Source organism: Hippopotamus amphibius, chromosome 1 (assembly GCF_030028045.1).
Source record: "Hippopotamus amphibius kiboko isolate mHipAmp2 chromosome 1, mHipAmp2.hap2, whole genome shotgun sequence".
Lineage (NCBI taxonomy): Eukaryota > Metazoa > Chordata > Mammalia > Artiodactyla > Hippopotamidae > Hippopotamus > Hippopotamus amphibius.
Genome location: NC_080186.1, coordinates 223,048,348 through 223,074,635, shown reverse-complemented (window position 1 = coordinate 223,074,635; position 26,288 = coordinate 223,048,348). Strand labels below are relative to the sequence as shown.

Genomic DNA, 26,288 nt, shown 5'->3' with positions numbered 1-26,288 from the left:
ATTTACCACGATTTCACGATTCATTGTGAAATGCTGTGTATGTTTAGGAACAGTTAGAGAATTCTAAATCCAAATTCCAAATTAAGGATACAGCTGACCCTTGAACAATGCAGGAGTTGGGGGTAGGGGCGCCGTCCCTCTGAGTGGTTGAAAATCCACCTGTAACTTATAGTCAACCATCTGGATCCAAGGTTCTGTATCTCTGGATTCAACCAACTGGGATTGTGTGCTACCGTCGTATTTACTGTTGAAAAAAATCCACGTGTGGGTGGACCTGCACAGTTCAAACCCATGTTGTTCAAGGGTCAACTGTATATTTTTATCTAAATATTTTGTATACGTGTGGAGAAATATCATTCATTCACATCCTTATAGGTCTTCATTTAATAAATAATTTTTCAGTGCAATACAATATTAAAGCCCAATTAATTTAGTAGTTTCATGACATGATAGCTCTATTCCATATCTCTTTTGTTTTATAGTTGCAGAGGCAATATTTGATGGTTTAGGTTTTCTCCTTTTGAACTTTGGCTTGACCTGGGGTTGGAACTGACTGAAAGCCCCGAGATGACCACCTGATGGTTGTTCAATAGCCGTTATAAAATGACGCATTCGTCCGTTTGCTTCTTGGTGAGGTAATCATAGCCCTGGGGACAGAAGCACATCATCTCAGTGACATTTTACTTCAGAAAAGATACCTTTTCATTTCTGTAAACCTGCATTCCAGAGTAGTCTCATCAGAGTCCCGGAGATGGTATTTGGAATAAGACCTGTTTTGTGTATGGTAATGAAATTGGGGTTTTAAACCCCTCCATTCTGTTTTGTGGTTTCAAGTGGCTTTAGTTTGCAACATTAAAACTGTATGATCTTTATGTATTTGGAGCACCTAATGTGTAAATGTTCTCTGCCTCAGCCCTTTCCTGTCTTTGATGTTTGTGTCACTCGCTTACAATGTCTCATTTTGTAGAGCCTTAGGTGTCTCAGTAGCTATATTTTAATTTGGTGTTTTGGTTCAGTAGAGCATTGTGCTAAAGAGTCCAAGGTCATGAGTGTTGATCCCATGCCAGTCAGCTTTTACACTGAAAATTATTTTTCCTATAGCTTCAACTGGTGCATCAGAACTGGCTGATAATATGTGACTACTTTTGTTCAAAGTGCGGACGAGGCTATCTAACTCATTAAGTGTCCTGGAAAAAATAAAACTGATCTTTGTCAGGTGGAATCTTACCAAATGGGGATAGTGTTTTTTCCTGCGTGGAGAAAAGCATTTACTTTCATCTGTGCATGATCTCCCACTAGAGTAAAATATATACGTTATTGCAACAAACTTATTTCAATGTAAGTTCCTGGTGGATGGAGACCACCAGTCTCCATGGTACTTATATCCCATCCCGGTGTCCTGTGCACAGGCAGAGAAGCTGTCAGCTTTCTGGCTGCTCCAGCAGAAAGCACTGGGCATTTCCTGGAATAGATGGTGGATGAGGGTCATCTCTTGTCACCTCTTTAACCTGATTTATTGCTTTTGAATTTTTTAATAAGGACATAATTTAAGGTCTGTCTGGGGACTGAGAGCTCTGATCATTCATGCAGTGAACTTTGAATAAGTTGGTAAGATTGGCTGGACCCTATTATCATAATGGATGGTGCCTATTTGACATTTACAATGGTATGCTCCATTTGCACTAAAATAAATGAATTTGTATTTAAAAATAATTGACTGGCGTGGTTTCCTATCAAACCTAAAATAGAGGTTATTTGCGTTCAAAGTTAAAAACTGAAAAACTGCACACAGACTTAGTGAAGATTTGCTGAATGTGTTAATTGGTGGAATCCCATTAAAGCTGATTGCATCGATCTTTAGCTGGAGACAGAGCAGGAACCACCTGACTCTCCTGTGCTCACAATGTAAGTTGTTAGATTTTGCAAATACATGAGGATTTTTATTAAGCACGCATTGTTTGTCAGGCCTATTGACCTTCCCGCCAACTGACCTGTTTCTAGGTCAGGATGGCGGTTCTCCCTGCCGAGGCAATGTTAATTCCAGCTCCTTTCGTTAAAGTACAGATTTGTATAGCCCTTCCAGTTGGAGAATTAGATCACTGGTATCCTTTGCTGCCCATGATACATGTGGAAATGAGTCAGTGGAAAATTCACTTACTCATCGTGACCTACTTCTGTCACTTGCATTGAAGGTGTGTTTATTTGTCAAAAGCCATCTGTCCCCCTTCCAGAAATTCTGGCTCCATTGCCACTTTAACCCCTTAGCCTATAGGTTCTTTTATAATATTTACAGTTACCTGAATCTGTCAGTTATTCTCATGTACATGCAGTCCATTTTAGATTCAGCCCTGGAGGCCCAGGGATAGAATCTGACTTGTATAGTTCTCAATACATCCTGACCCATGATCTCTGATCTCTGCTTTTTAATGAAGATTCTTGGCTTTTGAGGAGAAACTGTGAAATGGTAACTTCTACTAATTTAAGAAAGGAAGGTTTATAATACCAGGGTTGGCTATTATCAAACTCTTCACTCTCCCATTTACAGCAAAAGTTTCCTTTTCTCATTTTTGTTAGCTTATTCTTAAAGGTTGTTCATTTATCGAAGAAGGTTTAAAATCAAGTGTGCCTTTCTGCCAGGTATTGTACTAGGGTCACAAAAAGAATAAGATGCTTACCTGCAGGGAGCTTATAATCCCTAGTGGAAGAGCTACATGGAGTGATTTTAGAGTAAACCCAGTTTAAACATCATTTTAACAGTGGGGAAGTGTCAAACATTCCACACCAGCACCAACATGAGGATTACTTCTTACCTGACTTTGTCGCTTTCAGCATTAGTCTTGTCACTCTTGACCAGAGGGTTTGCTCACTCCACAGCCATGTATTGTCAGTATGTGAAATGGGTATTTACCATAGAACTTAATGAAAATGGTGAAAGAATTTATTGAGAATAATACAATTCTAAATTGCAGAAAAAGAATGTGATGTGTATTATATATTTTATTAAGCACAGGTACAGAAACACACATATGTGTTGCAACTACAAACAACATATAATAGCTCATATTTATTACTGTTTATTTCATGTCTGGTGTTGCACAGACCTCAAAGTATTAGACATGATAGACCACATTTACAATTTTAACAAGATAAATTTCAATTCAGCATTATTTAAGGTAATCATTGTATGTCAGTATAATACATAAATATTCTTTGCCCTGGTCTAACCATATTTACAGATTCTCAGATTAGGAATGAACAGTCGTACTTAAAGTTAATATCTAGAGGAAGTAAATGGAAACCATCATTTGATGAGTAGAATAGTATTTTTGAAACCTGATTCTTGGCAGTTAATTAGTTTTTACTGTGAATAACTCACCCTTAAAAAAAGAAACTCATGCTGACTTGATAGCGCTTTTTAAAAAGTGGCAGCTAGTAACATTAAAATAACAAAGTAGAATTTTGTTCTCTGCTCACCATTGGAGTTGTGAGCATTACTTTATTTGGGTCTTAAGTTTCTTTGTGCTTTTTTCAGATTGTTGCAGATACCTCTCCTTTTTGGGGAGAACGCAGAGAGAAAAAACTCAGGATCAGGCTGAGCTAGTTTGCTGTGATACATTGCAACATAGACATGGTGTTATATTCTAGAAAATGTTCTGTGCTTTTCCACCAAAAAACAGAAGCTTCTGGTCAGAGTTGTAAGCGATTCTAAAGTAACTGAGAAATGCTTAAGCGGTGGTGTCATGCCACAGCAAAGATGTGTAGTGCCCTATGACTTTTGTCACATTAGAATGATCTAGATTTTACTATATGATAAGCTGATTTACTTTGACTCTACTGTGGGAAGACAGTATGCCTGTTTTCATTTTCTCCTGCAGTTGTTGCCTTTATCTTTGCTTTTGCAGCCATTTTCTGTGATAAGCAAAATAAGTTTGTTTCAAAGGAAAGTATCAGTTTATTGTCAAATAATATGATGTTGTGAATCCTCATGTACATACACATTCATCCGGAGTTGCATGTAGACAGTGAAGTCTAAGAGCAGACTTTTACACTATATTGCCATTCATTATAGTTGTACCCTGTTTATTTATCTGGTTCTCAATGGAAGAGGCCCTTTGTGGTAGTTTACCCTTCACACCAGACCACATTTCCAAGCAGAGATTAGAGCATAAGCCTCAGTTGGCCAGTGACTTAAGTATACAATGTCTTCTCTGGCTTTGTGCAACCTCTTCATTGAAAACCACTTACCTAAAAGGCTTATATCTTTTGTTGTGTCATCACCAGCCACACCTGAAAATTTAGAATTGTTCCTTAGTGCTTATTTAGATGTTTTTTGCTAAGCTGGCTTTATGTAAGATGTCAAAAAGCTACATACCCTTTCTGGACCCTGAACTCCTAACTTGATGGAAATGCTCCCTGTCACCACAGAAGTGTGGCATTTCTGCAGCCTTTGAAGAGGGCTCAGGAGGGAAATGGATGGGGTCCATGTCCAGTGGTACTTGTGGGCATTTGGGTGGTGCCTGAGGGCTACGTAACACTAATGGCAAAACCACAGGTCCCTCCGTTCTCCTTGTGGTGCTGGAGTCCTAATTTACTTTTTTTCTGCCATCAGTTCTGTGGCCACAAGTTCTGTAGTGAGAACTAGGTGACCTTCCTAAAAGCTCAGGCTATGTAATAACAGATGATTTGTTCCATATCGCTAACCCCAATACTGGGAGCTTTATGCTTTCTTAACATGTGACAGTCTGATTCTAGTTAGTTCAGCATTGCAACTTCAACTTTGGAGGTTTTCTGCGAGTTGAATGTGAGACGCTTAATATTACAATGCAATATGGTAATCACCACCCCAATATAAATTCAGTAATTAAAGCTCTAAGAGGAGTGAATTTATTTAACAGTAAATGCTGGGAAAAGATGATGTCTATAGAGTTCTTTGTTGTTTTAGAGTAGCTGGTTATGTCTACCACTGTAGAAATCGTGTGCTCTATGTGGGTATTCTAAAAGGATAATCTTCACTTGTGAGCATGTTCCTCTGACTCCGGAGGGTGAATTTATAAACAAAAGAAAGGTCCCTCTGAAGGACTGCTAGTTTAGAGGGAACCATCGAGATGACCTGCATTCACTTTCAAACCTCTGCAACTCCAGGATTATACATAGGGCTTTTATTGGCATTTTGAGTTAAGGAGACTTTATTCCTTTTGGCTTTGCTATTTGTCGAGCTGACCAAGCCTGCCAAAGTCTAGCTGGGTCCTCCCCACACCATTAATAACTATTAGAATTGGGCCCAGCCTGGCTTTGATTAGCACCACTGGGACTGTACAACCAGTAGCCATTGGATTGTAATTAAAGGGACTCAAAGAATTCCTGTCATTAGCAAACTGTATGGTCAACATTCCATGCTTTGTTTCTGTTTTCATGTTTTAAATCAGGTTCTGAGGAGGGCTGAGCTTTTGCTAAAATAATAAAATGGAATTCATTGATGGTTTCCTGAGAGAGACACTTTGCTGATATTTTGGGTTACTGTGAGTTAGGACTGGCTGGTACTTCCCAGCCAAAGGGGATCTGGTGTATTGGTTTTTCTACTATAGCTGTTTTTGTTGTTATTGTCTTAAATCACTTTATTGAGGTAGGGTTGACATACGAAAAGCTGTACCTTATTTGATGTATACAACTTAATGAGTTTGGAGCTAAGTATACACCCATGAAGCCATCACCAAAATCAATGCCATACTATAGCTGCTTGATGTGGCCTTTCTGATATGGTCAAAGTGATGTGGAAATGAGCAATGGCTTCCCATTCATCTGCGTTCCTTCTAGTCGAAGCCCACATGAAATGATGAGGCCTGTTCTGAGCTGGGGTGTGCGTACTTGGGTTGCCTATACTGTAGTGGCTCTAGCTGGCACTGGCAAAGCAAGCATGCCTCCTGTTCTTAACCCTATCACCATGTACCTCTTGGAGCCCTGCCTTGGAAAGGAGTGGACACAGGTCCTGGCCTTTCACATAGCCAGATACACCACCAGACACCTGTGCCTTCTCCCACTCCCCACCTGGTCTTAGGGAAGCTCACCCCTGTCTTCTAGGCTCAGGCAGCGGCCCCCCGCCCATTCCCTATAGGAGTATCACTCACAGGCTCTCACATCCTTAGGGAAGGGCCTGGGTGGACTTGCCTTCTGGCTCTAACTTCTGCTTCCACTCCTGAAACCAAAACCTATTAAAGACCTTCTAAGGCCCCGGAGCCCAGACTCTGAACACAAAAACTTCTTGGAATGAGGGAAGCAAACATACCTTTCATTCTTCTCTAGTTGAAAGAATTAATATCTCAGTAAATTACCCTGTCACGGGGTTTTTGTCATCACTCTCTACCTCAATCTGTTCCTCCTGGGAATCATGGTGAGCAGTATATTTATATTTTATTTTATTTTACTTTATTTTATTTTGTTTTACTTACCGCACCATGCAGCTTGTGGGATCTTAGTTCCCTGACCAGGGATTGAATCTGGGCTGGGCCCCCTGCGATGGAAACCCAGCGTCCTAACCACCGGACCACCAGGAAATTCCCAGCAGTATTTTTAAAAGGCATCTGTTTTTCCTTATAATGCACATATTTTTCCAGATTAAGAGGTTGCAAGATTCACAGTTAATTTTTTTGTAAACTAAAGCGCAAGCACACACACATTTTCCCATGTTCCTACCACTGAGAAGTAATCACCATTACTATTTATGTACATTTCCTTCAAGTCCATTTTCTTTGCATTCTATGTATTTTAAGCATGTTTGATATCAAGCTATGGACTCTCCACTTTTCACTGTTGTAGTAACCACTTTGGGAAAAATATCCCATCTTGTAGTTGTAGTGTAGCTTATTTAACTGCTTCATTCATTTTTTATTTTTTCTACATCATCCTTTGTTCTCTGCCATCTCAGAAAAAGGTCAAAAAAGGGATGTGTGTGTGCGGTGTGGGGGAGTGGGGGAGGTGGTGGTGGTATATGGACTTGATTAGAAACAAAAAAACTTCCACAGAGAGGAGGCAGTTGGTTCTAGGTTGTTGTTAGTGATCTCAAGACAAGAGAGGAGTGGGTGGGCGAGCAGAGAGCCTTTGTTGCAGGTTCCAGCTCTGTGGTTCTCAGGCGGAAAGACAGTCCTCTGTCAGCCTCAGTCTTTGGGCCACTTTGGGCCACCTTTTCTTCCCTCAATTCTGGACATTTTTGAGGTTTGATGTCAGGCTGCTGTGACTCAGGCAGAACTAGGTCCTTGCTGTGGGGTAGATTTATTTTTATTTTTATTTTTTTTCTTTGTTAGAATTATTTATTTATTTTTTTTTTTTTGAGGTACACCAAGTTCAATCATCTGTATTTATACACATATACCCATATTCCCTCCCTCCCTCGACTCCCCCCCTCCCTCCCCGTCCCAGTCCTCTAAGGCATCATCCATACTCTAGATCTTTTAAAATACATATTTCACTTAGTACATAAAAAGCATTTGAAGGACAGAATGACCCAAAAATGAACAATCCTAAGAAAAGCGGCCAACCCTATTTCTATTCCTGAGTCTTATCAATTTTTAAAAAACATCTTAAAAAGATTAGGGAAGTAGTTTTCTTCATTTCTGTACAAATTGATTAACTCTTGCATATAGTTGAGTTAGAGATTAATCTTGTTGAGGTAAAAATCATATGTTACAGGAGGAGGTAGAAAACTAATCAAAGTTCTGTTTCTAAAAGGAAGTTTTAACAGTTGAAAAATGACTAATCTCTGAAGCAGGGCTGTGACAGTGAGGGCCAGGAGGATTTGGGGGATAGAGTTATTTATAATTAATATACCATTAATTCTTCCTAACTTTGGGGCTAGACTCATTACCAGTATTTTTTTTTCCCAACTGGAACAAAAATATTAATTATTGGTTCTGCTGGTATTTACTGTAATAAAACAATCTAAAATTTCATAATAAATGGAATTATATGTTTTAGTTTAACAATGTTTTATGGACACATTACATAAGCTTCCCAGGACCCCCCCTACCCAGTTATTTCCTATTTCCTATTTCTCAATGATAAGAATATTCCCATGTTAATAATCTTTACTCTCTGTAGTATTTACTTGAGAAAAATGCCTTAGCCTAAGATAGGAACAGTTGGCCTACACGAGATTGAAAGCTTTAACAGTTACATTTCTAATTTAGGTGATTATATGTTTATTTCATTTTGGTCTTCAGTCTTTTTTTTTTTTCTTTCAAACGTGACTGCCTAGTTTCTGTCAAACCTTGGGTAGGCCTTTTTTTCCCCTCTCAAATACACAATGTCGCCTAACTAAACAATGGAGCTATTTAAAAACTTAGGGAAATGTCTGCCTCCCCAGATTTCCTGATTGCAAACTCATACGCACATCTTCTTTGGGGTCTGGTAACTGTCCTCCCTCTGTCTGGGGCAGAGACACTCGGTAAAAACTGTTGGGGGTTTTGGTGGAGTAATCAAGCTGCACATCCAAAAAAACAAATTGAGTTAAAACAAGAAAACCAAGTTCCTGATGGTGGTGTTGGAGGAGGGGAAAGAGGTAACTTTGTCTTGTGAAACTGTTGATCGCCAGGTGCTAGTCCCAGGTTTGTAGAAAGGTGATACAAGCTTTTGCTTACCACTCATCTGCTGTCTTATACATTATTGTAGAATATTGATGTTTTCAGATGCAAAATGCATAACTAAAGTGTTTGTGTGTTTTTTTTTAAGTAAAATGAAAAACAATTTTTGTCATTTGAAGAACATAGCATCACAGTTTTGATGTACTGTCCTTGAGGCAGATTGGCTAATAGCATAGTGTTTTGGCTCTTTACCATATAATTGTGTGAGTTCAGAAACTTTGGGGCCTGCTGTACTAAACAGTCAGTATAGCTAATATCTGAAGACCCAGGCAGAAAACATTCTTTGTTATATAAGAGAACCCTACAATTTTATGATTATACTGTGAATGAAAATATGATGTGACCACAAAGCCAAAGGAATGACTCACTGGTAGCTATTGACAGATTTTATTTTCATGATGATTTGGCTGCATTGTTGTTTTCATATGTACTTTGCTCTTTCAACAGGATTTAGGGTCTGTTTAGAAAAAAGAAAAGCAGAAGTAGCCAGTGGAAGAGTTCACATTCATTTCTTTCATAGTGTCAGTGATTTGTTTTCAGTAAATTGAAGTGTCTTAATTCTAGTCTTGATATGCAGTTTAATTTCATGGGGGTGAGTTTTTCTGTATCATTTTCAATATGGAAATTTTACACAGTAGGGTGCCGTCTCTCTATACCTTTGAATTTCTACTTATTAATGTTTTCATGTGAAGGTCAGGGATTCCATAACTTTAATAAACAGGAATCCAATAACACAATGAAGAGGAGCTCTCTGAGTCACTGCAGGGAATGCAGAATGAGTTGAGATGGGATGCCTGGGGAATATGGTGAAGAGGCGGAGTGCCTGTGTTGTTCTGGAGCTCAGGGTACTTACTAATTAAGGGCCAGATTCCAGGCTAGGACGAATGAGGTCACCTCTTTGAACACAAGGCTGGCCTTGGGAGAAATAGATGGCCATGGCTATGCCCATATGAGGCAGGCTGGTGACTTGAAGGTGAGTGAGGCCAGCATTAAACTTTTCCTTAGGAACTGACGCTTTCCTGGCACTCTGCCTTGTCTGAACGCCTGCCATAGTTGTTGTTTTTTGTGTGTTTTTTTTTTTTTTGAAAGTGAGCAGAACTTTATTGCGTAAGCATTTGGTGGTTCAGTGGTAGAATTCTCGCCTGCCACGTGGGAGGCCCGGGTTTGATTCCCAGCCAATGCAAGAATGCTTTTATTTTTCAAAAAGAAAATCCTTCAACTTTGAAAATGCTCCGATTTTGAAGTCGGATATTTCTACATTTGAATTCTGACCTACTCATATATTTTGTAACCATAAGGCCCAGAGTCACTTCCGCGAGGTGAAAGGGTCAGGCTGCCCGGTGATTCAGTGAAACCTCTTTCCACAGACACATTCTCGTACATGCTTCCTTGGTGTCTAGGTCTTTGGGGAACAGGAGCAGGGGAAGATGCAATTAGGAGTTTGGGATTAACAGATACACACTACTGCATGTATAAAATAGATAAACAATGAGGACCTCCTGTATAGCACAGGGAACTATAGTCAATATCTTAATAACCTATAAGAGAAAAGAATCTGAAAAGAAGATATATATTCATCTGAATCACTTTGCTGTACACCTGAAACTAACATAACATTGTAAATCAACTATACTTCAATTAAAAAATAAATGGGGTAAGATGCCAGACTAAAGGAATGACGTCCTTAAAAAACAACAGAAGAATCTAAGATTTGGGGTCACAAGTTTATAGATGTTGTAAATATGTAGATTTTATAATGTTGAGTTTGTTGTATTTTGAGATATGTAATTTGTAAATACTTTAAAGAGAAAAGCTTGTCTCAGTATGGTCAATATATATGTTTTAGATCTTCTGCTGGCCAAATTCCCTTCCTAATGCATGTTACAATGTCCTCCTTTGCTCTAAAACCAGTACATACAAAGAAGCTTCACACCAGAAATCTGATTTCTGTGTATCTAGACACAGAAAAGCAAAGGGGAAAAAAAAAAGCCATGTTAAGGGGGACATGATCCAGAGATTTGGATTTAATTTTAAAATCTTAGTAAGAAACAAAGGAACAAAAGAATCTGAATCACACATGCTTCAACACAAGTCTCTTCGCTAGTTGTGTCTGACTAGACCGGCTGGTTGGGGCAGGGATAAGGAGGAAGTGCCTTGAGATGCATAATCCACGTGCTGGGTCATCTGCCTTTGGATCCTCAAGAACGCACTGGAGGAAGGAATGTCCAGATTGTGACATCTCACCTGTCTGTCTGTAAGCCTGATAACTGTGAACAAGTATATCACAGGATAAAAAGCAAGCCCCACTTGGTGACACTGGGATGTCTGTCCACCTGGGTCAGGCTTGTTGCTTCTAGAAAAACCTCACAATCTGAGTGTGCAGCTTGTTCACTCGACCTACCTCCTGTATCTGACTTCCAGGCTACAGGCTCAAAAATCCAGTGCAGTTGGTATCCCATGAGCAGCCCCATCTCTTAGGCATGGGTTTGTAGTTAGCAAGTTCACTGACTAATATACAGGACCAGAATGCTGAGACATTAATTTATAGAGTGGAAAAATAATCAGTATGGGACTTAGGCTCTTCAAAGTTCTTATTCTCTGCCTTATAGACATTTTAACCAAATGGTTAAAAGCACAGGCTCTGAAGGCATGCTGCGTGGGTTTGGATTCCAGTCCTACCACTTACTAGCTGTGTGATCTTACACAGGTTTCTGAACTTCTCAGTTCTTCAGTTTTCACAACTATAAGATGTGGATAAAAATAAGTCTTACCTCAGGATTCTCATGCAAATTAAACTGTTGCTTGGCATGTATTAAAAAACACTTGAGTCAAAGTTAGCAGTTGTCATTATTGGGCAGACCTCTCCACGAAGTAGTCAGAAGGTGGCTTGGGGAATATGGTAGCAGAACAAGACATGTTAGATAGCTTACATGGTCCATGGCATTGGGCAGAGGTGGACAGATGCACATGGTTTTGACAGTTGATCTGAAACTTTGATGTCTGTGTTGGGTGCAGTCCTTTGCATGCCCTTCACCTTGAGAGTGCCAATTTGAAGCCCTTGGATGAACACTTGAACTTGTGGTTCAGCAGCTTTTGTTTTTTATATGTTTCTAAAGCCAACCAATTGCCCTTCTTATTGGTACATTCTTTCTATAACTGTGTTAATATTTATATTTACTGTCAAGTCTGCTGCCTTAAAACCAGCCTCTTTAGCTCTTGCATAATTCATTGTATTGATTTGAGAAGTTAATTCTATGGGCAATCTTGTGCTTCTTGTTCCAGGATCCTTGAAGGAAAGCTTCAGTGTAACATTCTAAACAGGAAAACATATAAGCATGAAAGAATGTATGCAAGAAAGAAAGACCAAAATGTTTTCTTTTGACAGCTAATATTTAATGAAGTACTTGCTGTGCCAAGCTCTGTGATAATTTCTTTGCATGAATTATCTCGTTTCATCTGTACTTAGCCCTCAAAGGTGGTTCCTATTCTTATTCCTATTCTACAGGTCAGTATGTTGAGGCTTAAGGGGGTTGGAATTTGAAACCATGTGTACCAATGGCAAGTCTCTGTATTTTGTAACTGTATTCTCCTAAGAAAGAGCCAATCAGGGGATTTCCCTGGTGGCACAGTGGTTAAGAATCCGCTGGCCAATGCAGGGGACACGGGTTCAATCCCTGATCCCGGAGGATCCCATATTCCATGAACAACTAAGCCCGTGTGCCACAACTAATTGAGCCTGTGCTCTAGAGCCCACGAGCCACAACTACTGAAGCCTGCGCTCCTAGAGCCCATGCTCCAAAACAAGAGAAGCCACCACCATGAGAAGCCCCCACACTGCAATGAAGAGTAGCCCCCGCTCTCTGCAACTAGAGAAAGCCTGTGTTAATATTTATATTTACAAAGACCCAATGCAGCCAATCAAATGAATCAATCAATACATTTATTTAAAACAAAAAAAAAGAAAGAAAGAGCCAATCAGTGAAATCTGAAACAGAATTATCTTTTCCTTTGTGGAATGTATGATACATTCACAATAGATGTAGTTAAATGTATTTCTGTGTCTGATGCGGATATTTCTAACTCTGAATGTGCCCTGGCTGTGGGAGCCCACGTGACCTTTCTTCCTAAACCCTATTTGCCACTGGTTGGTGGTGCTGCCTTGGGAGTCATTACTTCATCTTGCAGAGTAAAAATTCAGTGGCTCAGCCCACAAATGGCACAGAGCAAGGAGCGTTCATTACCCTGACTGAATACTGAGCAAGTTAAAGACCAGCATCTTCTGGTATCGCCCCAGCCCTCCTGTCTTTAGAAACAGAATTGGTTCCTTGTGGCCAGTTTCATCTTAGCAAAACGAGAGACTAAGAAAACATCAGTGGATGCAAATGAGGAAAAGGAAAGACATCTGTCAAGTTAATTAAAGGAAAACCTTCCTTTGACCTCGTTTTCTCTGTGCTTTTCGCCAAGGTGGGCTACTCTTTCCTCCTTAGGGGGCTGCTTCCCTTTCACATTGGACCCAAATAGTAGGGGACTAACCGCTTAAGGATGGGAGGAACACACAACCCATTTTAATATCCGTCTGGCAGTTTTCCTGTTGTTTCTCCATTTAGGAAACATTTTCTTCTACTTGTGCCCATTATCACAGCTTTGACATTCCTGTCATTAGCAGAATGTCATTTTGCAAGATTCTGAATTGGGCGCAGCTAGCAACAAAACATACTGAACAGAGAGGGGATGGCTTTTTGCCACATGACTTTTCCTCACAGAAAAGCACAAAGTAGGGCTCGGATGTGGGCTTTCCGTGTGCGTCTGTTTGTGTTCTGACTGTGGAGGCACAGGAATCCGAGACAGTTCACTTGTGGGCAAAGCGTTATGCCAAATTGCTGTAAATACAAAATGCTTTTGAGTTGGAAGGGCGTTAAAGAGTCATGCTGTTCATTCTGGGCTTGACATAAACTTCTGTTGAGTGTCATAAAGGAGATCCGGTGGTTACGGAAGTCAGCCCTCCCTTTTTGTGGGTCAGATTGGAGTGGCCTCAAAATTCTCTGAACTAGAAAGAGGGAACAGAGCTTTTGATTTGTATGGGTCTGTTTAGCTTTGTAGCTAAATCACCCTACTAGTGTAAGGCGCATCCACCAAAGTAAATGTTTCTAGCTGTAGCAAGTTAAACTGAGATTTAATTTCTGGATGGACAAGCCCAAAGTGGGTAATACAATATTGTATCAGTTCAGCTGTTACATATATGTTCAAATAAGATCTGAATATAAGAAAATCTTCCAATCCAGCTTTAAAAAGCTGATGATCATTTCTTTAAAGCAATAAAACAGGAGGTACTAAGTACAGGGGAAAGAAGTTAATAGTACAATTTTATTATAGTATTTCCAGAAAGGCAGAGCAGAACATTGTTTAAGCTGTTTGCTCTGGTTTGCTGCTGCCACCACTCTCTTAGGGTTTTTTTTTTTTTTAAAAGATTTCTTTGCGTAGCACTGGCCAACTAAGAAAATCCAGTGCTATTAAATTTATTAAAAGTAATTTTTGTAGTTGGACTTTGAACTTGGTTTTCTACTACTCAGGAAAAAAAATGTATCAAGTTGTGACTTTTCTCCATATTGAGTATGAAACATGGAAGTTTAAAAAAAAAAAAGTCACACACATTCCCCACTCCCAAAACACAAACACTTGTAGAGATTTAGAAGAACATTAGTTTCTGTTTTGTTTATTTTTCCTTAACTCTCAAACATGTCTGTAGACTTATCTTTGGTCACTGACCACAACGGCCCTGAGAACAACCAAAGGCTTGTGTATCAGTCTCATAGGTGTATGTTTTTAAAACCCTTTACCCAGTTATAAAATGGGGGCTACCACCTTCGCCCCTCCCTCTCTGACTCTCAGCCCAGCCAAGCGATAGCAGCTCTTTAGCCTTGCAGGACAGATTAGACCATATTTCTGAATGACTCCATACACTGTTTGGCCAGATTAGCCTTTGGAGCAGTTTGCCAAGATCCAGTACATGCCCTTCAACTCTTGGATCAGAGTTAATGAGCTTACCTTTGCAGCACTTTCTCCACACCCTCCTCTCAAGTACAAACAATCTTTATTACAGTGTCTTTGGCGTGAGGTTTGAGCTATTATGCTCTACGTGACTAGCCAAAAGTCCAGAATTCATCTCATCATTGACTGTTCCAGCCCTTAAGTTTCTTCATTCAAATTGATGACCTTCCCTGACAGCTTAGGATTCCTGAGGGACATGTAGGCAACGTATGTCCTGTAACGTGTGTTGCAGACAAATTGCACTAAAAAAATTAACAGGTATTGAGAGCCTTCTCACTTTAATAACTTTTTACTTCTAACATTTTCAGCAGTTAGACTTAACCCTGCTGCTATAAATCCCACATTATCACCAGCCTTGACTTTGACCATTGTGATATGCCCCTCTTTTAATTCCACTGATTTCCTGTTGTAATTTTATTCAGAATGATGTGCATATAGGTTTCTCAGTAAGATGTTCCACATCATATAAACCCCTCTCAGTTCTTTGTGTTTTCCCAGGTATACATGGCCTTGATCAAGCTAGTAGAATTAAACTCTAACATCATCTTAGATCAGTTTTGTCTTATAGATTAGACTATGTTTGTCCTCCAAGTTAAATTAGAAATTTCTTAATGCCAGGAACCATACTTAGTTATTCAAAAATATTTACTGAATCTCTGTTCAAATCATGTTTATTTTCTGTATTTTTCTGGGTATCCAGAGAGATTTGCTATGATATAAAATATAATCTTTGACCTCAAGGATCTTATCTGCTCTCCTCAATGGTAAGCTCCAGGTGGAATCCAGATTATGTTTAGTGCACGAATGAGTGACCACGAGTAGATGCTCTGCTTGCCAGGGTCACTTTGGTGCAACATGGTGCATGTCAGCCCCCATCAGTCACATCCTCACGTATGACATCAGAGCTCACCATGTCAGCCACGTAGATTTAACTGTGTTCATTATCTCATTTTGAAATAGCCACAAATGGAATAACTGAGATGAAATAGGTTTCAAAAAATGTTTCTGTGTCAGGCAGATCACTGAGATTAAGAGGTTATTTAGGGAAGACCTATGAACTGGAGGGATAATTTGCCATACTTAGTGTACACTATAAAATGCCAGTGCTTATTAGTTATGAGAATATGTTTCAAAGCTGATTGGGATTTTAGCTCACACTTTAGATAGCAGCACATTTTTGTTTGTACATCTCTGCCAGATTCTGCCTTAGAATACAGTTATCTGTGAATTGTTCTTAGCTCTTCTTTTATATTTTCAACACTTTGAGAGTGTTTTCTTTGTTTTCTTATTTTCCCTAGTACTTGGTACATAGGAATAGATATTCCATAAATATTTGTTACATTGAATAGTGTCTTGCCAATATCTGTATGTACAGCCATCTCTCTCCTCCTCTGCGAAGACAGAAAATTGGGCCAGACCTCACCAAGGACTTATCTTAATGGGTTAGATATATTTCCAAGAAGTACTGTATACAAAACTATATATATTTTCCTCTTGATTTTCCTCAGAATTTTTGAAACCTTGGAGACTTATACCTTCCTCTAGGTATGTAATCAGCCTAATTGTTTTGCTCCTAGGTGAAAACAGTATGAGCAGTCATTCATTTCCACTATAAATTAATACCTTTAAAAAGGAGTTTTTCTACTAATGGAAAAGTTAAGTTCAAGTATCAAACCAACAATATCAACACTGAGTATTCATAATAATACACCCTGAATAACAATAAGCTAGGTCATTACATTGATGCCAATATGCAGAGGCCTGAAGCTCTCTGCTCGGCAGTTACCACCGTACTAGCTCTTTCTCCAGTGTTTCAAAGACTGTACAGAAGAGTATGGACTGCTCTTATACTTGCTTTGAACCTTGAGGGCAATTTTTGGCATGAATTTTTAAAACGAAATGCTGTGTTTTAGAGTCAAGTCACAGGAGATGAGAGTACACTAGACACTCCCATCCACTTCACTTCCTATCTGGTCTCCCTACCTCCTCCTTTGGTTATTTCAACCTAGTGGCCAGAATGATTCTCTTAAAACAAAAATCAGATGATGTTTAAAAACTTCCAACAGCTCCCCTCTTCACCCAGTGTAAAGTCAGTCTCCGTGCTGTGGCCTGTGAGCTGCCACAGAGGTGCCCCCGTCCTCTGTCCACTGTTCTCTTTGCTGCTCACATCTGGCCGTCTCCACTCCTCCACGCTGGCCTGCTTGCTGGTCCTGGCGCACTCCTGCTCAGGGCATTTGCTCTTACTGAATGTCTACTCCCTCATTCTTCCGGTCTCACTCAAATACCACCTCCCCCGTGTGGCTTTTCCTGACCACCATTTAAAATTGTGATTTTCCCACATCAGCACTCCGTGTCCTACTCTCGGCCGCATTCTTCTCCATCGCCATCTCTCCTGCTACAGGTGTCATCACTAGCTCCCATACTATTTTACTAATTTATCATGTTTATTATCTGCTTCCTCCTCTAGAGTACAGGTCTCTAGAGGACAGCAGGGATATTTGTTTGTTTAGAATAGTAGCTAGCATGTATTAGGAATGCAGAAAGTAATTTGTTGGATGAATTAATGGAAGCCTGGGTGGAGCCCTGATTTCATGGGCCACAGGGAAGACATCGGCGGTGTCATAACTTCACCTAAGTCACAGATAGGAATATTCATGCTTTGTTCCCTGTTGCCTTCTAAGGAGGACTAGAGCTTATCCAGCTGGCTACCAGCTGTGGCCTTGCTGTGCTCTATAGGGAAAGGGAGAGAGCTGTAGACTTGAAGAAGCCCAGAGGAAGGGTAGATTGATTTACATATGAAAGATGAAAAAGTTATTTCTAAAGAAGACAACAGTGTGAAGACAGACATGGAGAGAAGGGCAAGGCAGCATCTGAAGGAATTAAGGATTTGGAGGAGACGTATCCAAAGAAAATTGTAAAGAAGATTTGCTTTATGTTTCATGATATAATTTTTCTTTCAAATTCAGTCTCAGAGGCACTTTTCAAGGCTTTTGCAATCAGATTGGCAAATACACAGAGGCCTAGATATTTAATGTTGCACAAAGAAAGAAGAAATATCCATGATATATGTAATCTTCGTGCATTTAAGAATCCTAAAATTCGCTTCAAACGAATAATCTAAAAATGGCATGAATTAAACCCATTTTTATGTTGCCATGGTTAAATCTCAAAAATATAATGTTGCAAAAAAGGTAAGTTGCAGAATATCTATAATACATAGTGTGTGCTAAAGTATAATTTATCCCAAAAGTCAAAAACATGACTGTCATACAAATATAAGATAAACGTGTCAAAGATCTCATTTAACTTATTAATGACGACAGCAGTAAGAGATTTTGAAAACCATATATATATGGTTTTTATATATATATATAAAATCAGAAATGATAAGAAAATTTGCTAGTAGATATAAAAGTAGTTAATATCTTGTAGAACAATGATATTAAATGTTTGAGGTCATCTCTCTGTGGGTGGATATTAACTGTATTTGTACTAAACAAAATTCATTTACATTATTACGGACAAGAATAACTTGTATTACTAATAGTTTTCTTCAACTTAACTCCAACCCCTCCAGAGTTTTAAAGTAGCCTAGTAGTTAGAAAGACAGTGAAAGGTGTACACCCTCATAGAACCAGATAATCCCCTGGGAGGTTCATTGCACAAAGCCTTCCCAGCCACTGAAAGGAAAGCCATTCATCTCTTTTGCACAATTCCAAGTCTTTCTCCGTTTTTCCGGATACCCGACACCAGTAGTGAAAATATAGACACATACACAAATGTTGTTCATAGGTATTCATATATGTATGTGAAAGTATCACAGATGGGAAAGCTACAAGCCACAGTTCTTTTCATAGTTGCCAGGTTGGGGAGTGGAAAATATTTGTTGGTTTGGCCATTTTGGATGTCAAAATGTACATTTCTTCCTGTCTCTAGTATATATATATGTATAAAATGTATTCTAAAGATGGGGAATAAATATCGCAAAATGAGACCATTGATCATTCCAGGTGGTGGGAATTGTTTGATTATTTTTCTATATTTTCTGTATTTTTAAAATTTCATAAACGAAAAAAAAAAAAAAGTTAATGAGTCCCCTAATCTGGTCCAATCCCTTCATTGTAAAGATAAGGAAACAGGAGCCTGTCTGTTTTATAACATGTTATCAGCAATACTAGAAAATTTCTGCCTCCTGGTCTTGCCCAGTTTCCTCCCTTCTGCCTTCCTCTTTGTTTAAGGAATATTCAGTGTTCAGATTCTATTAAGGTATCAGGAAATAGTTAGCAGATGTTCACATTCAGTAAAGCTGTGGTCTATAATTGGCCTCCTGTGCAAATTTATCAAATTTTTCATCGAGATGAATTAATAAATTATAGCCTAGCTTTTCAGAATTCCTGGGGCTCTTCTTAGGCGATTCACTGCCCTCAGTCGTGGTCAGTCATATGTCTTACTAAGTGCTGACCTTTCAAGTCAGCTGTGACTGTTAGAAATTGCTGCCTGTTGGGGTTTCCCTTTCTTAGCTTGTCTTGCCACAATCAGACATGATCAGTATTCATGTCCCCAAATGATTGTCATTTAAAATTAAGCTGCATTTCAGCTACTCAGAACAGTTGCAAAAGGCCATAGCCTGGTGGGCCTCACAGCTTTTACAGACCTGGTAGAGGATAATTAACAGGTTCTTCTGGCAGGAGAGATGTGACAGATCCAGGGGTGAGACGTTTACAGGTCCCTCCGGCCCTTCATACGGAGCCCTGAGCATAAGGACAATCCAGACAGAAAGAGAATATGGGTGCCCTGGACCCAGAATCTGTACCCGCCTTCCCCTCCCTCAGCCAGTAGCCCAGGTACCTTTGTCCCTCACTCTGAGTCAGGCCTGACTTACATGATGAAATGCGTGATCTGTCTCTCTATCTTCCTGACAAGTGGAAGGTGCTGTTGGCAGTCAACAGGAGATGGAGAAGCTCCTTGCGAAACCGCTTTGGTGAGCGGCACCCTGTGTAATCTTCAGCTCACCCGCTGGAGCCAAAACACCGTGCTGACAAACAGAACACTTCCTGGTGGTGGCTTCCTGTCACGCTAGAGCACCTCCACCCAAGTGCCCGTCCAACTGTGACATTCTCACAAAGGGTTCTGTCCCCGCCTGCCTTGCCTCCCAGCCCGCAGGGGCCAGACAGTCCTACTCACTTGGAAGTACTGTCATTGCCTTTCCACCTTCCCATTCTTCTCAGGTCTCAGGTCCATAGTCAACAGTACTTGCTGTACCGTGTGTGTGTGTGTGTGTGTGTGTGTGTGTGTGTGCACGTGTGTGCGTGTTGTCTGTCGGTAGGTGGATCTTTCCAGGGAGGAACCAAAGGGATGAGGTAACAAGAAATGCTTGGTTGGCACCATGCGCTCCTGTCCTAATCCACTGTTTACCTTTGCCTTTGTCTCAAGTTGTATATGGCTGTCTTCTTGGGCTAAATTCGGATCTTGCAAGTAAAGAATCTGTGCCATGTGTCACCTTGCCAATTGAAAGAACAGACTGAGTCAGTGTCCCCATGAGGTTTTGTCTTCAGCTGGGTGGCCTGAAGAGGAGCAGGTGTTTTGTGGGCAGTGGATATTCCTGGGTTCATCTTTCAGAACTAAGCACGGGCAGGGTTGGTGGCTTCCGTTTCTTCTTCCTTTTTTATTTTAAATTTATTAATCAGTTTATTTCTTGGCTGAGTTGGGTCTTCGTTGCTGCGTGCAGGCTTTCTCTAGTTGAGGTGAGCAGGGACTACTCTTCGTTGCGGTGCACAGGCTTCTCTTTGAGGTGGCTTCTCTTGTTGCGGAGCACGAGCTCTAGGCGCACGGACTTCAGTAGTTGCAGCACATGGACTCAATAGTTGTGGCTCTCGGGCTCTAGAGCTCAGGCTCAGTAGTTGTGGTGCATGGGCTTAGTTGCTCCACAGCATGTGGGATCTTCCTGGACCAGGGCTCGAGCCCGTGTCCCCTGCATTGGCAGGCGGATTTTTAACCTCTGTGCCATCAGGGAAGTCCCTCCATTTCTTCTTAGAGAGTAAAGCAGAAAGATTGCATTTTGAGGATGAATAGCTGGAACTTGAATTCATAACTGTTCTTTAGTTTCACTTTTGCAATCAAATACCTTTAAGGTTCCTAAGGCTGAACTGCAGATATCTCTTTACAGGCTCAAATGGTTAGAAGAGGATAAAATTTCAACAGGAGATTCCTGCTACAGTAGAAATGATGTTCCTATTTTACCTGATAGGATAGCACTTGTTTTTTTCCTTGGGTGGCATGGCTTGAGAAAAAGCAAGGTGATTCAACTTAGTTATGCTGGGAAAGAAAAGGGACCTTGATTTTGCCCAAGTGGTGATGTTTCCACTATTTTATCACTTTATGGGTTAAATGAGTCTGATGTGGTCACCAGCACCTCTGGAGCGTGCCTCACACTTGCTAGCCGTGAGCTTCTCCTTTCATCCACAGAAAAAAGTGTGATACCTGGATGAGTAAATAATGACCACAGAGGTCAGCTCAGCATTTTACACCAGTGTCATTATTAACATGGGCAGTGCCAGGTGCTTTGGCAGTCTAGGTAGTAAATATGCATAGGTCCTTCCCACTAGGAGTTCTCTTGCTGTGGGGCTAAATGCAGATTTTAATTCATTTATTGGGAAGAGGTACCTAGAACAATAAGATTAAGTGACTCTCAGAGATACCAGAGGTAGATGATAGGGAGATTGCATAACCACCCCTCCCCTTGAACTTTGAAAAGTTATGTACAGAATATCTCAGTAGGGTCCCAGTATTTTTTAAGTATTAATATATATATCGAGATCTAGGTATTTTAAGATTAAATACAGTGTAACATATGCCCCTTTACCCTGAAGAATGTTAGCAGCAAATAAGTTCATCGGAGAGGCCAAGACTCTGCTTCGTGAACGTAGAGATTTGTGTACGTTTGTAATTCTCCGTCTTGGCCTGTGTTTTGTTAAGTCTGATTTTGCCATGCTGAGGAACATTTCGTGTTTAAAAGCTTCCTGTTTGATTTTGTGAGATTCAGAAATTGTACCACTCTCTCTAGCTTCATGCTGAAGATCTGTATGGAGGTTAGAGAAGACACTTGCAGATTTGACTGTCCCTCACATTTGTCAGTAAGATATGCCTCCGATTATTTAAGGGTCTGTGTAGCAGAATACCAGGACCTTAATTATGGTGAACTATTCAAATTCTGAGGCAAGTTGTTCTTAACTTCTTCTAACTTGCTCTTGTATTGTTGGGTAAAGAATCCTGTTTTCTTTCACCCTTAATTACATTTATAATCATCAATTTGTAAAGGTTACAAATCTTTTTAGACAGTGGGCAAACATGGAAAGGATGTAATATAAATTTTGTTCTTATCTTTTATATCATTATATTTGTATATTGACCAAACGAGTAGATTCCATCGAGTTTTATTCAGATGTTTCTGAGATTTTTTTATTTTTAATCACATTTTTGACATCAATACTTTTCCACCCTTTTTTTGGGGGGTAGACGTTAAATAGCTGATACAATTGTGAGGATTTTTTGTTTGTGTTTTTCTTTGTTTTAAATGCAATTTATTTATTTATTATTTCTTTGTTTTAAATACAAATTATTGTCTACCTATTTTGCATGTTGTGGTCATCCTATATGTTTCTTAGGAAAATTCAATTAAAATGTTTTTTAAGAAATATCGTTTTCTAAATTTTAGCTTTGTCAGTGTATTTCACTGATATCCCTATGTAAGATATTCATTAGATTTCGTTTCTATTGATATATATTTCTTATTCATTTGATTTACATATATAAAAATTAATGATTGAATGTCAATAGAAAATTTTCATAAATTATTTAGATCAAATACTAAATGTAAAAATAATATAAATAGCCATTTTTGTGTAACATAACCTGTATTTCAGTTAATTTGCTCAAATTAACAAATAACTTTGCTGAGAGTTCCAGGATATAAATCCGTCTTTTATAAATTCTTTTGTTAACATCAGCAAATTGATATATTTAATATTCCTGTATTAAAATGAAAGAAGACATTACTTTGAATTAACCCTAAATATATTGTACAGTATTTAAAAAAAAATCACATGATCTGACTTGATTATGAATTTAATAGGTCAAATAATGGTTCTTGATAGATGAGTTGATAATAGCACATTCCACCTTTGTAATTAAGTATCAGGGTCTATTCTTATTCAACAACTTCTTTAAGGCTGAGTAAACATGGTCTTAATTAAACACACAGATAATGCTAGGGGATGTTGATTGCTTCAGTAAGGAAAGTAAAATGATGCAGCCTGACCTTAAGAAATGATAAACATGGGAATGTTGACAAATGATAATAAGGAGGAAACATCAGAAAGAGAGGATTGGTTCCCAAGTCAATATTGTGGAAAGAAATTTGGTTTGGTTTCAAAATGTGTTGTTTGAATAGTATTTAGAAATATTCCTTTCAAATATTTTATACAAACTCTCAAATATGTCCACTGTATGTTATTCAGAAGTTAGGTGAAAATTCTGCTTTAAGAGTGCTGTAAACAGAGGTGTAGTCTGAATTAAGAAGACATTACAATAAATCTTTAATGATGGTTAAGGGAAGCCCAAGTGTAGGAGGATGGAATCATAGTGCCCTGAAACTTACTATAGGTGAATTCAGTGAGGTAACCTGCTGGGTTTTATTATCCTTTTCTAACCACTGTACTGATTGTGAAGTACCAGTCTGTACTGAAGAAAAGCAGATGAAAGTAAGATAATAGTCACTTCATCATCAAGCAGTTCTGCATTGTGCTATTCTTTGAGGCGTGTGTGAAATTTACTTTGGAATCAGATTAGCTATTTTATAAATTTCTAGTAGCAGAAACAGGAAAAAGTAGTTGCCCTGTGCCCATATGTAGCAATTTATTTCTACTTATTGGGTACCAGGATAAAAAACAGTAGGTAGGCTGCCTGTGAGAAAAGGCCTTCATTGTGATTTTAATACAAACTAGAATCTGTTTTTATGATTCCAAAATATTTACCTTAATAAGGAGTTTGAATGCAGTATGAAGATGAAAAATGAATGAGGAGTGAAACACATTTATCTTAGGCATTGGCTGTTCTATTGACAAAAGGCACAACTATGAAATTTGTCTAAATAATTAGATTTTTAATTAGTGCATCATTGTAAGATTAATGTCATTGCGCTTCATTGCTTGTAATTTGGTATTAGAAATTTCATGTCAACAAAGATGCTGCCTGTGGTTTGCTCATTTGAATCCTTAATTTATCACGTGTGTATGGCATGTCATATACTTGCAGTCAGGAGCCGAAAGAAACATTTGATTATAACTTCACTGGTGGTGAGGAATATTGATGGTGTTATATATGATATGAATACATTATATTTTCTAGTGTTCAGGAAATAGCCACCCTTCAAATATTAGTGCATATTGACTTGCCAAAAATTTAGAAATAGCATGAGCAGATAGATTGTTCAATCTAAGCTTTGTCTACTTTGAACATACCTGACCAACGTTATTATTATTGTAGTTTTCAAAACTGTTTTTCCTTTCCTTTTGACAGTTGCCGAACCAGCAACCGGAAAAGCTTGATAGGCAATGGACAGTCCCCAGCCTTGCCTCGGCCCCACTCACCTCTCTCTGCTCATACAGGTAATAAATTGCCTTTTCTCGAGTTCTCTGTTACTTTTTCTTGCTCGTTTTTTAAGATAATCCAGGCATTTTGAAACTTAGATGCATCTCCCCACCCTGTTGTGTTGGTTTCCCTGTTGCTTTATCACTAAATTGATCTTTCTGGTCAGTCAGCCCTAATCTTATCCTCTTTCTGAGTGCTTGGATCTGAAAGGGAGAAATCCTTTTTGTATGGGGTCCTATTTCAGTTATTTTTTTTCTCCATGTCTGAATTTGTGGGTGATGCAAGTCATGCTTTCGTGTTAGGCTTTTCTTTGGGAAACGTGGCCGTGATAGTTCATGTGAAGAGGATTAGTATTAAGAACTGTAGGGAAGAAAAATATCTTTCCCTCTCCCCTTCTAACTTCTCCACTGGGAGCCCAGTAACCAGAGACAGATTAACAATAGAAAAGCATACACATTTATTTAACGTACATTTTACGGGACAAGGGAGCGTTCCTAAGGAAATGAAAACCCAAAGGAACGGTTAAATCGGATTGTTTTTACAGTAGTTTGTTGAAGAGGGGGGAGTTGTGCAAAGATGTATAGGACAAAGGTGAGCTAATTGTAGTAAACTGAGGGAAACTTAGCAGGGCCTGTTTGTTCAGATGCTTCTGTGTCCTTTGTCTTCAGAGATAAGAAGCCTCCTTTCCTGCAGGTGTAGGGAGGGTGCCTCTCACATGAAGGTTTTATGACTTGTTTATGGGACAGGTCACAAAGCCCTTCCTGTACATGCTGTTTCTCAAATCCCTTTATCTTAAAATATTCAGTGTCCTAGCGCGCCATATTCTGGGGTCTCATGTCCTAAAGTGCATCAGAATTATCCAGCATTTCTCTCCCTAAAATTGAACTTACCTATTGTATGTATTATCAACTGTAAGCAATAGCTCTGAGCAGTTTAGAATGTCTCCTCTTGTCTGTGGGCAAGAGTTTAGCTAAAGTTTTACCTGCCATCGGTGAGTATGTAACTTATCTTTACATCTAGAACCATTGTAAGGACAGTGAAGATTCAAAAGATGAGACTCTGGGCCTCAACGATTACTTAGAAGGATGGTAGAACCATATTGCAAAAGCTATGCAACAAAGGCTGCTTTGTATGTTTTTGTTTGTTTGTTTAATTCTCTCTAAGATGGTGCAAAGAAGAGAAGGGTTAATTCCAATCAGGAAAGTGTGGGAGATGTTGAAGGAGACACTTGCTCATGATATTGAAAGGCGAGCAAGACTTTGCTAGGTGGAAATGGGGTGAGAGATGGGGGATTTTCTAGTGTGTGTCTAGAGTGTGGGATGTATATACTTGATTACATGAGAATGTAAAGGTGAAAAGAGAGATGGGAGGTGAAAAGAGAGATGAAAGTCGGAAAGTAGAATGAATTTTGACTTTGAGTGCCTTTCAGAAATTTTGAGGAGGATCCATAGAAAGATGTGCTCAAGATTATGGAGAATGATGGGTTGAAAGGATGAGTGTTTAAGCTCTACCTCTGTTATACTCTTGTGGATACTCTCACACAATAGGCTTTCAGATGGTGTGGACTTTATATTTAAACTAGGCTCTGACCGTCCTCCAGAAAGCAGTCCTTTTGCTCAGGGGTGCTCTCCAGTTGAAAGTGGAAGTTATCTAAACATGTTTGGGGACAAGACGGGACAGAGAGAGAGAGGTAGTTGCCCCTTTGGAATGAAATTTTATTTTCCTCCTAGTAATAAATAAAAGATGGTAAAGTTAAAAAGGCAAAAGAGAAATTCATAAAATTATGATACTGTCCATAGTAAGACCACTAAAGTGCAGAAATGCTACTTTCAGGCCAAACTTTAGAGAAACTCATGCACATAAATGCAAGAAGATATGTTCTGGACTGCTCATACTAGTGTTCTTTGTAGCAGCTAAACCTTTGAAGCGATGCGACCCAAATGTCTGTCAGTTGGCAAA

General features: G+C 39.3%; 1 protein-coding gene and 1 non-coding gene across 14 annotated transcripts in view; both read left to right on the top strand.

Annotated features, from left to right (window-relative positions):
• MAST4 (microtubule associated serine/threonine kinase family member 4) overlaps nt 1-26,288 on the top strand; it is a 554,707-nt gene that overhangs the window by 415,634 nt on the left and 112,785 nt on the right. For all 13 annotated transcript variants that reach the window (XM_057742007.1, XM_057742123.1, XM_057742017.1 and 10 more), the window contains one exon: nt 24,258-24,346. In XM_057742007.1, coding sequence (XP_057597990.1) covers nt 24,258-24,346 — 89 coding nt within the window. The remainder of the gene's footprint in view (nt 1-24,257; nt 24,347-26,288) is intronic.
• Nucleotides 9,745-9,816, top strand: TRNAG-GCC (transfer RNA glycine (anticodon GCC)). Its single transcript has one exon. It is a non-coding gene; the product is annotated as a tRNA-Gly (tRNA).